General features: G+C 46.4%; 1 protein-coding gene across 1 annotated transcript in view; it reads left to right on the forward strand.

Annotated features, from left to right (window-relative positions):
* The window catches only part of fam171a2a (family with sequence similarity 171 member A2a), a 46,233-nt gene that overhangs the window by 22,638 nt on the left and 7,717 nt on the right, over window positions 1–15,878 (forward strand). The window contains exons 4-5 of the mRNA XM_015362350.2: window positions 5,702–5,860; window positions 6,490–6,669. Of these exons, the coding sequence (XP_015217836.2) occupies window positions 5,702–5,860; window positions 6,490–6,669 (339 nt within the window). The remainder of the gene's footprint in view (window positions 1–5,701; window positions 5,861–6,489; window positions 6,670–15,878) is intronic.

Here is a 15,878-nt window from a genome sequence, read left to right on the forward strand (position 1 = left end):
GTTGCGCAGGAGCAAAGCAGCAGTGCAGACTGCCACCTGGCACGCATGCCATGTTTCCATTGAGGGAGACAAACAAGGGAACAGCACTGCCACTCTGCTTTTAGTGCAGTACGGTGTCGGAGTGACTGAGGACATGCTGTCTGAACAGATGCGCGGTCCAGATTTCTGTAGGTGGCTCATTCTACCACTGCGGACACTGGAGAATGAACGAGCTGAAAACCTGCGCTCTGCAGGGTTATGTACGTTACAGAGGATTCTCTTGCACTGGGATGTCTTTTTTGATGAAAACATGATTGAGAGGGTGGGTCAGACCTCTTCAGGGATGGATCAAGGGTTTAGGTAGACCGCCCAGGTTGGCGTCTGTGACCGTCATGCAGAACAATACGCAAATCATTGAGTCCAACAGACCGATTGCAAGATCCGGAGGGCTGATTGCTAGACCTCCACTTGTACAGAGCATATTGCTACCAGTAGTGACCACACTACAGGGCAGTACAAGACTGTGACTTTAGAGAAGTAGAGGAGTTTATTGCCATATGTACTTGTACATTGGGATTCTTATTATCTCTTGGGACTTGCGCAGTACAGCAGACGACACATTACAACAGACAACACCACGCAATGTAGACATTACAGTACACGCCCTGTTGATGTGTTAACATCCATCCCTCTGTTTTTCTAAATGTTTTTCTTCCCTGTTCACTACCAGTAAGCAAGGAGTTCCCATACAGGCTCAGGCCACACTCCTCAGGTTAATAAAAGCTCTCATCCCTTTTAAACCTGAAGTCTGTTTTCTGTCTTAGTGTGTAGGGGTCTCTCACGCACAGATTTCACGTGGGTGCAAGTGTTGTTGTGTGGCTTTTGATCGCGGCCCGAATAAGGCCCAGGAACGCAATCCGTTTCTTTAAGAGTAAAGTGCAGTTCCTGAGCCAGAAAGTGTCTGAAGGCAAGAGGGATTGGTAGAAGTTGATAAGGAGATGTGCTGTTCTACAGCCGTTGCCATGGTGATGGTGTCAGGGCAACGGGGAAGTATGTAGAGTGTATGACATCACTGTGCAAGACAGTGCATGATATTGTTTTAACTGTAAGTCTTGTATAAGGTACTGTGTAAATATGACTACACACAAATTGAAGTCTCCATTAATTTTTAATGACTATGGGGATGGGCAGATGCTTATAAGTTATCCTGTCTGCCACATCTGATAGTAATTAACACTAGATCTATTGGCCCCAAAAGCACATGGTTAATATTTCTAGGTTTAATACTGAAAAGCACAGCATTGAGAATGGAAGATGCAGCACATCTAAAAAAGTATCTAATAATAACAATAGCTGATCACCTTTTCCTTTCAGTACATTAAACAAAGCCAGTGTTAATTCTTCCTCTTTCTATGCTCTTTTTCTATTGTTTTTATTCCTGTAGCTCCGATTAACAAATGATAGCTTTAAATCTCAGCTTGTACAGTGACCTACAAATGGTGGGAAGACACGAGATTGCTTTGAAATGACCTCATTCCTATGAGCTTCATGTGACAAATCAGGTTTTGTTACTTTTCCCCGAGGCTGCTGTTGTGAAGCAGTTGGCAGTAAGGGCTGCTGATGGTATTAGTTCTTTACAATGCAAAAATGTGACTTTTTGTTAGGTCTTTTCATTTCACTGCCTTTTTTCTTTTGCTTTTCGGTCACACTTCCCAAATTTCCATTTATCAATCTCTTATTTATCTGTTCGCCCAAAACGTATAACATTAATTTAGAATGGTGATGTTCTTGTGAGGACCCCTGCTCTCTGCGCTGTTTGAATTGCCAAGTGGGGGACTCGCACTGTTTTCATGGGATGCTTTTATGATTTCGTTTTGGGCTGCAGCTGTTGTGCCACGTTGGCTGGGAAATGTGTTGGCCCAGTGTGAGGGTTCAGCAGCAGCTAGAGCGCTTGTAACTGGCTTGATGATTTCCAGTAGCAGGGCTCTCTAGACTTTCAGACTCCTGTGGAGCCCGGGGTTGCACCGAGAGAAGACTCCGTCTTTGTCTTCACTGAGCTGGAGGAGCTCCGGCACTGGTTATTAATTAATCATTGTGTGGAGCTAATGCACAAGAGAGACCCGTATCTAGGGCATATTGACTACAGCAAGTTATTAAACAGCATGGGACTGAGATCCTCTTTGAAATAACAAATGGACCCAAAGACCATGCTTCTCACATTTTAAAACAGATGACACCCTTGTGTCCCTGTGAGCTCTCATATAAAGCACTCAGCGTTCCGTCTGGAAACGCGTGCGATGAGCTCTCCTTCTGCTCACCATGAGTCCACGTTTTGGCCCCCCTCCCCGGCCTCCTTAATGGATGAGCTCGGAGACAGCCGGGGGTGGGGGTGAAGGGATCGGCCGTGCGGCGTGTTTCCCCAACTCTCCGTGGGGATAACACAGGGATCAGGAATCTGCATCATGTTGGAGCCTGCTTTCCAGAGGGGCAGTGCGTGTTAGTGTGGTGGGGGTCTACCGCATTCATCACTACCCTTGGGAGAGAGAGGCTAGGAGGTTAGTGGTGCCTCTACCATATTAAAAGCCCCAGTACCCACTATGGCCTGGCCTGAAGCCAGAAACTGCCTCTCACCCATCAGCTGCTGATGCTCTGAACAAACCAGCCAGGGTCTTGGAGAGAAGTGGTGGAGGGGGTGGGGGGATATCAGGCCTTTTCCCCAACCGAGCCTCCCAGGCACAGTCCGTAATTAACTTGCCTGAGGAACGCGTTTCATTAGTGGGCTTCTTTTGGTATTCCGGGCAGGGAGTCCGCTCGATTGACGTTGACCTTCGGCCGGTACCCAGCCACTGAGCAAGCCCAACGGCTGAGCCTCGGAACAAGAGGAAGTGGTTTGGATGAGACTCGTCGGATTCAAGTGCAGAGGATCGGCCTGCCTGCAAAACACGTAGGCTGGGAGCCTGTCAAATAGCTCCTTTCACGAAAGCATTGCCGTGCGTTCGTGAAGGCCGCAGGTGTTGAAGGCATTCCGTTTCCTATTCCTTCCTCCTGCGTTTTTTGTTTAAAGCATTTTGGGATTCTTTGATCAATTTAGAAAATATAAAGAAATAGAGAACTTTTGTTGATCCGTTCAAAGAAAGTACCTATTAAAGGTGCTGCCTATTGGATAAGATCTGGATCTTGTACCCAAATAGTATATACCACCCCCTGCACCCCCATTGATAATCCACAAAGCACAATGGGTCATTTTGTAGCCTGATGACTCACACTGTTGCATGACATCCCCCCTTTCGACAGAGCCCAGTCTTTGGGATTGTGCTGTGTTTCTCAGGCTGATCCTCTGCCCCATTGGCTGTTTCAAACACCAGCGGAGAAGTGAGTGGGCTTGCGATTGTCTGACCGTTTTCCCCACAAGCATTTCTTTAGACAGCCTGCCAGCTCCTTTGGGAGTTGCGCTGGGCTGTGCTCCAGTGCACGCTGGTGGTGGACAGGGGTGCTCTGTCCGGATGCACTCATGGAAAGCAGGCGCAGAAACCAGGCCCCGTTCGGGTCTTCCTCTGCTGCGGAGCGAGAGGGAACTGCTGACCCAGATCACGTCTGCCCTCTGCGGGGGGGTGTCTTTTCCAGGACTTCTCATTAAGAAAGCTGAGCGCCACCCAGCCTGTCTTTCGGGTTCTTGGGGGAAAAACACAGCGAACTCAAAAATGCCAGTTGAGAGCTGGAAACGGACTTGACCAGAATAATAATCAACGCTGTATGCAGCTCTGCTGATTTCTGGCTGTGAAGACAGGCATTGAAACGCTTGATGAGTGGGCAGGCTTTTCACCCAACTGCTGGCGAAATGTTTTCAAGCAATGAGAGAGGCTTTGGAAAGCGCTTTAGCAAACGAAACGATCATCTTCGTTTTCATTATTAACCCTAATTGTCGGTATCAACCAGCAATTTTGCAGTTTGATCTTCAAGAGCATCAGCTGTAATGACAGGGAACAAAATAACAATCTTGCCCAGCGCCGCATGCGATTGAACGCAATCTTCTGTGGAAGCAGTGGAAAAAATTGGCTGCCAATTTAGGAGGAGGCGGCATTCAGATTTGATTGAGAAGGTGCTCTTCTCTGGGGGTGCGATTTCGGGATCGAGCCCACCGCGGCCATCAGACAGCTCGAGACTGTGCTGCGTTTCCAGCGCGTGGCAGAAAAATGCAGGGCAGACGCTCTGTGCCAGGTGACGCCGTGCGCTCAGCCCGCGAGAGTTAATCAAGAGGTGTCGAGGGGTCATCGCTTCTTCGGCACGGAGGATCAACCCAAATGTGGCTTAATCCTCCAAAATCTAAAGGGATTGGATTGTTGGAGCCCACTCGAAGTTCCCCCTCCCCCCCCTCTCAAAAATGCTTAAGATGCTTTCTGTGTCACAGCTGGGAAACAGATCTGAGATGCTTGACCTAAAATGACTGAGGGTGTAGAATACCATAGCAAATACTAAGCAGTGTTTGGATGGCTTTCTTGTCTTATTACTGCTGTTTGAATTTTCGGTATGTTCCCTCCCCGCTAACTGTGGGGTGCAGTGTGCGTAGCGACTCCTGCCCCCTCCTCAGTCTTCTCTCCGATCAGTGGGCTCAACCCTGTCGTTGCCTCGTCTTATAATAATAATATTTGCTTACACTTATATAGCGCTTTTCTGGACACTCCACTCCAAGCGCTTTACAGGTAATGGGGATCCCCTCCACCACCACCAGTGTGCAGCCCCACCTGGATGATGCGACGGCAGCCATAGTGCGCCAGAACGCTCCCCACACACCAGCTCTCAGTGGGGAGGAGAGCAGAGAGTAATGAAGCCAATTCCTAGATGGGGATTATTAGGAGGCCATGATTGGTAAGGGCCTATGGGAAATTTGGCCAGGACGCCGGGGTTACACCCCTACTCTTTTCGAGAAACGCCCTGGGATTTTTAATGACCACAGAGAGTCAGGACCTCGGTTTTACGACCCTGTCGTTGCCTCGTCTTGTCACCACATCGCTGCTTCCCAGCTCTCTGGATGCGCAGAGAGGGGGAGAGAGAGACGCCGATTGGAAACGCTGCCTTCCTGCCGTTCGGACACGGCTGGCACACGGCGGTGGCACTGTCTGGCTGGATTAAGTGCCGGCTCGCTGAATGATAAATCTTCAGGACAACCTGGAGTGAGTCGGGATAGAGTATATTTTTAGGCTCTCCTATCTGTGCGGGTTACATTAAGTCCAGGGAGGGGGAATAAAAGGATTAACCATTGCAGGTTTGTAGGATTTGTCACCTTTAAACAAACCAAGACGCTAGTCCATTGCAAGGTTACCCCCCAAGCACTCCTGGTACCTGTCTGTACAGGTGCTCAAGGATACAACAGCCGCGGCCACGCCCAAGGATACAACAGCTGTCGCGATGATTGTTGTAGAAATAATCATCTTGCTTTGTCACTGTATTGTACAGCTCCGTCAGATTGAAGCGAGCATCCGTCGTGCATGCGGTACAACACCAAGCACAAAACTGAGCAAAACAAGGCCAGCGGCGTTGGGTCGAGTAGCCTGGAGCACCGCGCGGGGCCGGTTGGGAATGGGCAGACAGAAAGCCGGTGTCTCGCTGGGTTACACGTGACACGCAGTGGGGAAACCGGGGTGATTGCACAGTGCTGACGGGTGTGGTGGCTTTTGCAATCCTTGCTTTTTCGTCTTGAGTGCCCCGGGCCTGTCCTTCGCAGGAGCCAGGAACCAGCCCTGGGTGCAGTTCCAGAGGAAGGCGGTCCGCCTGCCGCTCAACTCCACCTACACAGAGCTGTCCGCGGTGCTGACCTCGGCCAAGAGCCAGTACGAGATCGGGGGCTTCCCCTACCTCCTCGGCCAGGAGAGCAACGGCACAGGTGAGGGGGCGGAGAGCACAGCTGCACCGCAGGGCTGCAGGCTTGCGGCGACGGCCCTCCGGAAACTCATCACTTCATCTTTTACTTTCCCGACCTCTGTTCCAGCAAATAAAATAGTTATCTTAGATGATACAGATGGTTAGCACATTCATGCAAACAATTAAGTAGACAAATTCCAGCGCACAGTTTTTAAGTCTTAATCTTTTTTTATAAAAACGGACCAGTAAAATCTGCCCAAGATGGCTGGAGCTGCCCACCTCTGATATTTCTGTTTAACAGTCTGTGTTGGACTGTCGGTTTTGATCAAAGCGACTTAACATTTTGCCCTAGTGTATACGGCTGATTATTTTACTGGAGGACCTCCAGTGCAGTACCTCTCTCCATGGTGCGACAGCAGTGCCTCAGCTGGGATTCAAACCCACAACCTCCCAGTTACAAGTCTAGAATCCTGACGGCCCCATATGCTGTGTGGTATATGCTCTGGTAAGAGGGTGATGTAGGCAGCTCAATGAGAGAATGATGAAATGGACACCTTCACAGGAATCCAGGGGTGAATGTGCAGTGATTAGCATGTGGTGCATTGTGGGAAGCTTCTGGCATGGGTTTGCTTGTCCGCTCTGTGCGTCCAGGGGGGAATGGCAGCTGGCTGGACCTGACGGCAGTGGCGGCGGTCAGCGCCCACCTCTTCACCCGGAATGGGACGCTGATCCAGGTGTCGGACCCCGTCCACATCTCCATCCCCATGCCCAGCGACAGCCCCGTGAGGGTGGCCACCAGCATCCCCGCCTGGAGGTTCGACTCCAAGACAGGTAGGTCAGAGGTCACGGAGCCGGGAGCAGAGGGTTTTGCTGCAGAGCCAGGTCTGCTGCTGGTTTCCTGAAATCGAACACCATGCAAAAAGGTGCAATGCAGCCTGGATGTTCCACATGGCCTCCTCTCGCTTCTGTCCCTGCTTTACATTCCTCTTACCTAGAGGCTAGATTATTTAAAAACCCCTTTGAGCTTAGCCTCCGGAAAAGATGAAACCCAAATTCAGGAACATTCCTCGCAATTCCACAAGGTTAAATTTCATTTTCGATCGACGGACGAAATCTTGTGATTTGTAAAAGAAAAAACAGAAGAAGCGCTTGAAACGCAGCCTAAAACTTGCAAGAGTAACGTGAGGATTTTGGCTTGATCTTGTGAGGGGGAGTGAGATGATCGTTTGTTTGCGGGGATCAGAGCAGTTCAATTTACCGCGCAGACAGCTGGAAAAACACAATGTCTTGACTCTGTCCTGTACTTCGGAAATTAATTAAACTCATAAAAATAAAAACACCAGTGGAAGACAGGATCATATAATCAAAGAACCTTCGTTAAATCATGGGTGCATGAAGAATATTTATAGTTTTGAAGTGGAGCTGCTTCTGTCCTTCTGAAGAGTTAACTTGAGACAGCCTGGAGCGTTCGCAAGTCTGAAAGCTGTCTTATGTAAGCACTTAGGCTTCAAATTAGGCTCTGCCGAAGGACAATTTGTACAGACCATTGGTAGTGCTCTCACTCTCCATCTGTGCATCTGTTTACTGAGACCTGTAGAATTTGGATCCGAGAGCTGCTGTTGTTTTCAGGTTTCCTGGAGACGCTGGGCTTGTTTATTCCAGTTGCTGTTGGAAACAGGTGATGAGCAGTTCGCCCTGCGTGACTATCAATCTGATTAACACCCTCGGCACTCTGTTATTTAAACATATTGTGTAGATCGAAGGAAGTGTATATGGTCGTTCACAGATATTCGGGTCTGCCTTCTCCCAGCGCAGGCCTTTTAGATAGGCCACTGTTGCCGCGGTAACCGGCTCTGCACAGGAGATGAGATGAGAGAGTGGAGCGGACTGTGGTTGGACTCTGGCAGGCTGGGCGTGTGATAGTAGCTAATTGATCCCAGGATCCGTTTCTTGAAGGAGGCCAGGGTAGCCACATGGCTTGTCGTTTGTTCCACACTCCCACAACTCTTAGTGTAAAGAAGTGCCTGTGCTGTTCGCGCTTGTAAATGCATACATCTGTGCAGTTTTCACTGGTGTCCTCTGGTTCACCTCTCACTGCTCTTTTTGAAGAAGTCTGCTGGGTTCGTCACTGGCTTGCTTTTAGGATTTTAAATGCTTGTATCAGCTTCTCTCGTTGTCTTTTGTGCCCAAGACTAAGCAGGTTCTTTTATTTCAGGATGTGAGTGCAGAACAGCTGAACCTTAAACCCCCTGGAAGTATGTGTGCTGAGCTCTGGCCTGATTCCAGAGCAGCAATAAATTTTCTATAACCTGGTGACCCAGTGTGTCGAGGGTATTCTTAGTGAGGCCTTACTGCTCCATTGTATATTATGTCAATAACATTCCCTGCTGTGAAGTCTGTGCTTTTATGTATATATCCAAACATTTTGTTCACCCATTTTTTCTCTACATAATTTAACCGGTCTGAATATAATGTGTCCTTTTGTGTTGTTTATTTTAGACAGTGATCAATAAATTAAGCATCCCTAGAATTTGCAGGAGGGATGGTATACTGAAGTGTTTATCAGCTATAAACAATGGTGGGCATGAGCTAACTGCAGGTGTCTATGACATGGCTGTGTAGGAATCACATCCTGTAAGAAATATAGCACAATGCAAAGTACGAATCCTGGAGTGCATTAGACGAGAAGCATGATATCATAGGTTTCAACACAAAATGCCGCCATTGTTTAAGAAATGTATTTGCAGAGGGATTATCTTGCAGGCTGACTTTCCACGTTTTGTCCGACAGCATGGTCGTTGGTCTGCAGAAACGAGTGTGGTTTTTGGGGGGGGGGGTTTCAGGAAAGTTGAACAGGCAAAGGGTTAAACTGGACTATTTGGTACAAATGAATAACTTGCGTGAGAGAGAATAAAGGAGAACTATAAGAAGCCAGACAGCAGGAACAAGTATTCTTCTGCATCAAAACATTAGTCACAGAACCAAGCTCAGAAGAGCTGGAAAATCACGAGTATGTGCCTCTTCCTGTTATCTACCCTGAGAAACATAACGTTACTTGTGTGTTAGCCGCTGAATGCTTGCATAATGCATCCATCTCCTGCAGTGGCTCCAGTGCATTCTAAAACGTTGAGGTTTGAAGACAGTTCAACTGAGACTTATTCTCTCCCCTTGAAGTTCGGAGACCCGGAACCAGCTGAGCTGTGTTTGAAACAGCTTCAGTGAATACATTTGAGCACATTCCACACTCCCGCTGTTTGAGATGAGAGAGACGGGCGATAGGTGAGAGTCTGGGGGGGAGGGGAGGTGAAGGGACAGGCATCTTGCGCTGGGTTTTCACCGGGCATGGATCGCCTCGCCAGCCACCTGGCGGTGTTCAGCAGGCCGAGACCGACTCCTCCAGGGCTGCGCTCTGTGTGGGAGGAGATCTGGGGAACTGGCTGAGCTGGATGAGCTGCAGCTGGTGGTCTCTCTTCTCTGGAAGCTGTTTGTGGTTTAGGGTTCCTACAGGAATTCCCAGACATGCAAGATTGCACACATGCTTGAAAGCTGAGGGAGATGGGGGAAGCTAATTTGAAACTTTAATTGCAACTTTGCAAAACGTCACACAGCGACATCTGTGCACAGTAATTAATTGAAATTGTCATTATTTGTTATGGTGTTTAACTTTCTTGTGTGTTGGTATTTCACTTTTACAACCGGCACACCACATGCTAGATGGGACTATAATTACATTGCCCAGTGCTGGTGCATTTCAGTAACTAAACTACTTAGCTGGCCAATTCACTGGTCTGAGAATGAAGGCGAATGCCTTACTCAAAATAAAAATATGTATTTTTTTATTATTACTCAAAGATAGCCTGATGGGCTTCTTAAAAACATAAACCAGAGTACATAGAGATGGATTTGCATTTAAAATTAGAGGGCATTGAAAATGGAGAAGGGGGGGGAGAGGGAACTTCTTTACACAAAGGGTTGCGGGGGTCTGGAACAAGATCCGTTCTTGAAACTGAAGCTCTGGTTTCTTTCAGGACACAGCTGGGTGACATCCCCTGATCAATTAGCCATAATTCATACCAGGTGCACCAGATGGAAAATCTTTTTTTACTTGTATTTTTTTTATAATCTTACAAATCAGAAATAAAAAACAATCGACAGTCATCTCAAAACATCAAGTATTACAAATATAAATGAGTATAAAGTGTCGTTTATCATTGTGACAGAGGGTATAGTTCTGGGGAGAAAGGAGGGCGGAGTAAAAAGAACAAACTTCAAAAACATAAAATCATTGTAATTAGGTAATATAATTGATCCACCTCTCCTGAAATCTCGCAAAGACCTCCTTCTGGAGTCTTAACTGGTTAATTTTTCCATTTCATAAATCTCTGAAACAATAACAATCAAGTTTTCTTTGGTTGGGGGATCTCTTTGTAGCAATCTATGTGCTATAGCTAAAAATACCTTAAGCAAGTATTTATCTCTTCCAGCTTCCCCTACTCTCATCAATGTGCTGCTTAGGGGCCAACCCCCCCTTAGAAACCTGTACACATCTGGAGCAGTCTGAGTGAAATCCCTTTAAAACCACAACAGCAGAGCCCAGCGCATGATTCCAACCCACACCTGCCCCTTTTACAGTACACAGACCTAACCACTACTCTGCACTCCTGCCTAGTGCAGAGTTTGAAATAGTTCCTTTTATACCTGATTTGTTAAGGGAGCACTACTTCCAACCTGAGTGGTGCAGTACCTTGCAGTACTCCTGGAAAGGAACAAGTAATAGGTTTATTCCCTGCTGAAAAGAGAAGAAAGAAAACACAACAAGAAAGACAGGGCAGTAGGCAAAGGTAATGTAGCAGGAGAACAAGAGCTGGGAGAGAGGAGGAGCAGGAGGCAGGAGCAGGGGACAGACAGAGTGGCCAGTCAGGTAGTGTGAAGGCAGGATAGGTGAAGAGGGGTGTGAAATGAAACCTACGATGAATAGAGAGAATTTAGAAGAAAATCAGTCTTGTCATTGAGAGAAGGGGAAAGGTGTGATCCTAGCTGCAGGATCATTTTAGTTTCTGCAGTCTTTCTGATGTGGGAGTTAGGAAAACCATCTTTGAGAACACAGACAGAGAGATCAGTGTGATCATGGCCGTCAGAGGTGAAATGAGAAACAATAGGCTTGGAGAAATACCTCTGGAAAGCCAGCACCATTTAATAATCTTTTGAAATGGATATTAATATGCTCTGTATGAGTCGATAAAGATTGGGCAGGAATGTCCTTGAATTCTGACTGAGCCACTACCACTCCTCGGCCAGTAGAGGGAGCTCTCCGTAGACTTGTGCGTGTGTACTGTGTTCCACAGAGTTAAAACTAGGGGCAGACTCACATTGCCTCTGTCATCTGAAGGCAAGCTTTTGTGCATTTTCTTTGAGCAAGCACAGATTGTGCAAAAGGGAAAAAGATCTAACCTAGGCCTGTCCTTAAGATATTCAATACCGGAAGAGTTTGGGAAAACCCCTGGCTTCTGCTGACAAAGAGCTTCCTACTTAGTGGTGCACAGCACCCTCATGTGGTGGGTTTCTGAAATAGCAGCCTTCAGAGCATCCTCACAGGTCTCTGACATGGTTTCCTGCTCACACTGGGAGATATTATTTTACTGTATTGCCACAATGAGGTCGTGGTGAATTGAAGAAGACTGCCCTTTCTGCAAAGGTAGAGCTTATATTTTGCTCCTCCCAATTAGAAGCTTTCTCTCTATGTTTAGGAACACCTCAGAAAAAAAGAGTGACATTTTGTGAAGGTGTGTAGACTAGACCCGAGGCGCAGTCACAGGAAAACAGTGTCCCTAGTGGCCAGTCTGCCTTTCCAACAGAAGCGTGAGCAGTGAGGGTGTGAAAGAGCCCAGTCTGTGGTTCTGCTGTTCAGTGTGTGTCTGGTATGACGTACATAGTGGCTACAGACACCGATACAGGTAGCCCGAGCACGCACCTGGCTTTATTTGACATTTCTGTTGTATATAATTTTGAGTTGGCTTCATTCCCTTATTCACTTCCTAGATTGTAAGTTTCAGCTAAAAAAACATGCTATGAAGAATACAGTGGACAGTGGCTGAATGCCTTCATGCATGAAACAATTGTATTTTACCATATCTCCTACAGCACAGTGAAAGGACCTGTCCTTTCTCCGGTACAGTGTCAGACTGGTTCCAGCTCTCTAGAACACACTTCATATTCACAGCCCCTGCTCTGCACACGACTGGCCTGACCAGCACTCCTGCCTGCAACTGTTGGGCTGATTGCAAAAAAAATAATGATGGCTTTGCGAGAGGAACCGGAATCACACTGAAAGATATTTGTGCTTCCATATCTTTTTTTTTTTCTGGAAATGATTGCAGTGCTGCTAGGGGAGTGGGTGGAGGAGTTTAACCATTTGCTGCCTGGGGAGATGTCAGCAGCCTGAGCCAAATTTTATTATAAATCTGGATTTTTTTATGGCAAGTTAATTGCATTGATCTCGCAGACAGGGAACCTGTAGGGGCTGTATTGTCTCAGACAGGGGAACTTCACCGGTAGATGGATGGGAGATGTTAGCAGAGACAGTCTGGTATCTGAGGAGACCGGCACATAGATTTTCCACTGTGAAAGCCACGGTGAGTGATCATATGAGATCAGATGTGCGTTTAGCAGCCGATATAAAACCCACTACTGGTTTAATAATGCAAAACAAGATTGTTCTTTGCACTATCAGGCCTTTAGTGGTGTTTCTTAAAAGTAGGTGTTGGGAAATTGAGAAGCACCAAGACAGGTTTTCTAGTACCAGATAAAGGAACATAATTATGTTTTATTAATGAGTTATTATGCATTGTCAAATGGATTATGTCAAGTATTTATGAAGTAACATTAATGTTCTCCATTTACTTTAAGCACTGTAACAAGGGCGACCTGACAATACAAATTAAGCTGCTGCTCATCGTTTCACAAGACACATCCATGGAAATTCCTGGCTGACCACTAGCTCTTGCGCCTTCAGATTCTGTGGTTAGACCACATTCTCTCTCTGCCTTTTTCTTAACAGGCATCGCTCATCGTACCTCAAAATTCTTCTGTTAAGCTGTGTGCAGGAGCCTTATAGTTAAAAAAATACATACAAATCTTGACAGTTCGAAATTCATTTGCTTACTGTCTTTCACAAACCACAAAATCTTCCATTTTGTGATTCAATGTTAATGTATCCTGTCGTCCAGCATGGTCTGATTCACTGAGTTTGACTTTTTAACAGGATCACCTTAATCGCATTGGGTAAAATAGATTGCAGATATTTTTCTTCTGGGAAAAAAAGTACTGATTGGTTACGTTTTACTAGTGCCGAAACAGGGACAGTGCAGTCTCCATCTTTTTAAAACCTGGATGGTTTCACCCTGTTTTTTTTTTTTTTGTCTGTGAGCTCAGGTCCCATTTCTTTCAGTTTTTCTTCTAAAATCAGTCGTTTTCTGAAATAAATACGTTGGAATAAGAATGAAACGTTTTATTTTTAAAATACAAAAATCCCTGGGTGCTCTTGTCTTTGTGAACGACAAAGTACAGCATGTTCATCATTCCTCTGGTTGTGTTGTTCAGGCGTTTTCCATTCTGTCTTTGAAGTGTTTCTCGGAGAGTTGCACCTGAACTGCTGTTATCCTGAGGGAGAGCACTCAGTCTCTCTTCCATCACTGTTCCTTAAGCAAGGCTGAGATTAGGGGAAAGTGGAGCTGGCAGGCTGGGGGAGAGCAGACAAGGCTCTTGCAACGATGGTGTCTCCTTTTGCTATATGGACGGCTAATTTTCAGCCAGGGATTGGGGCAGCCATAGAGTAAACCAGAGTTCTCCCTGAGACTCATCTACACCCACCTTTACCTAAATTCCACCCCTGAGATCACATGGCCTGCGTTCAGTTTGCTTTAAAGAGAGACGGCTTTCTACTCTAGAGTCATCACATTCTTAAGACAGTGTACATTTCAAAACGGCAAAAGGCTTTTTTTTCTTGCGCGCACTCAGTAGAAGCAGTTTATTGAATCCGTTCCCATAGATGAGATCGTTTGGATTAGTTAGATTATTAATAATGGCTGTTGTTAAAAGCAACTGGAATCTTTTCTCATGGATGAGTCAGTTTGGATGAGTCTGATATTAATAATGGCTGTTGTTAAAAGCAACTGGAATCTTGGATTAGTCTGATATTAATAATGGCTGTTGTTAAAAGCAACTGCCTCTTTGTTTTTACCTTTTCATTTCTGTTTCTCTTCTACAGTGTTCCTCCTGGCATTGCTGGCTAACTCTTACCAGTCACTGTGCACAGTCAGAATCATGGTCTCAGCTCTATTGCTTGAGAACAGCAACCTTAACTTACCTGCCTCTTGGAAAAGAAGGGCAGTTGTGACTTTACAGCTATTAACTGCAATAAATTTAGAACCATTTCCTGGCTCAGTTGGAGTACTTTGTGCTAAGATCTTTACTACAGTCACTGTTAAGACTTATTAATGACCTTCCCTTTATGATGCACCTTTGCACCAGGTATATTGGGTTCTGCTTTATCACAGAACAATTGAAAAACTCAAGCAGTATTTAACATATTTCATCTTTTGTTGCCAAGAGCTTCTGGATAATATCTTGGGACAAATACCCTCTGGATGCACAGCCCTCTCCTGTGTTCGACAGCACCTGAGGCCAGAGGCACTGTTGATTTAGACCTAGATCTTGTTGTGATTCAGGTCTTGTTTTTTGGCTATTCAACTTTTTTTTCTGTGCCCATGATAGAGTTTTAGTACGTATATCATTACCGAGGTTAATTACATGCTGAAAAGTAGAAAGATAAAACACAACCATTTGGCTGTGGAGTCTCTTCGGATAAGAAAGAGAGAGAGAAAAGCTTCAGGGATATGAGACAAAGGAAATTGGAAGAAAGCTCATGGGAATGGGCTGGGCAGGTGAGACAGACTGTGACTCCCATATCAACCCATTACTTGTCACCTGCTTTTTATACTGATAGGATAAGATGGGAGACTTCTGATCTTTAATAAAGTTTTGTTTTAAATCGTTTCTCCGAGCCCTTTGTATTGGCACAGCTCTGTTCTTCCCTTCACTTTCTAAATTTATCCTTCTCACTTTAAAATCCTCTTGCCAAAAATGCTCGCACACACTCAGCCCTGTTAACAGTGTGGATGAACGATATCAGAAGATCCTAAGGGGGGGGGGGAGCGTGCAGACATCTGCGTCTTCCTTTTCCTCTGCAGAATGGGAATGGCGTTATCTGGTCTGGTTTGGAGAGGCGAAGACGATTGCATGCTTTCATTAGGAGCAGCCAACCGGCAGCCCTGGTCTGAAGCTGTGTTTTCCCAAGCGGCTGCTTGGCCAGACCATGTGCAGCCGACTGAAGGCAGAGACAGGAACGCCAGCCATGTGACCTTGTTTGTCACCGAGGAATACCGATCAGAAACAGAGCAGGGCCTGTCTCCCACACAGCGCGGCACGCAGGCAGGAGCAGCTGTTACCTGTGGGGCATCTAATCTCCTCTGGCTCCCATCTGCTTAAATTAAACTGTGACAGGACCAAGCCTTTTCTTCTTGGTAGGTCTGTTCAGCTATATCAAGTTTTGATTTGGGTAATTTTAAGCTCTGGGAGTGTTCTGTGATATTGCTTGTGTTGGGTCCTCTTTGTTTTAATGATGATCTCCCAGGTGTTTTTGCCCCGATATCTGGTTCCATTCTGAATTCGGGGGAGGTGGGGTGCGCATGTCACGTTTGCCAGAGGGTGGTTAGGTTCCGGCTCTCTGTGTTGAGGTGGTGTTGTTTTTCCTGAGATTGGTGCAGTGTCCTGATTGCATTCGTCAACCCCACGGGTAAGAAGTGGGATGTGATCTTAAATGAAATGCCGTCTGAAGGGGTGTCTCTGGTGCTCTTTGCTCACTGAACGCTGCAATCGCTGGGCTAAGCCCAGGCCCTGTGAGCCAGCTAGGCATTGCGAATGACCATGAACTTTGACAGGATTTCCCAGCAAGTTTAGGCTACATGTTCTCAGCATGGCCG

This window comes from Lepisosteus oculatus, chromosome 28 (assembly GCF_040954835.1).
Source record: "Lepisosteus oculatus isolate fLepOcu1 chromosome 28, fLepOcu1.hap2, whole genome shotgun sequence".
Lineage (NCBI taxonomy): Eukaryota > Metazoa > Chordata > Actinopteri > Semionotiformes > Lepisosteidae > Lepisosteus > Lepisosteus oculatus.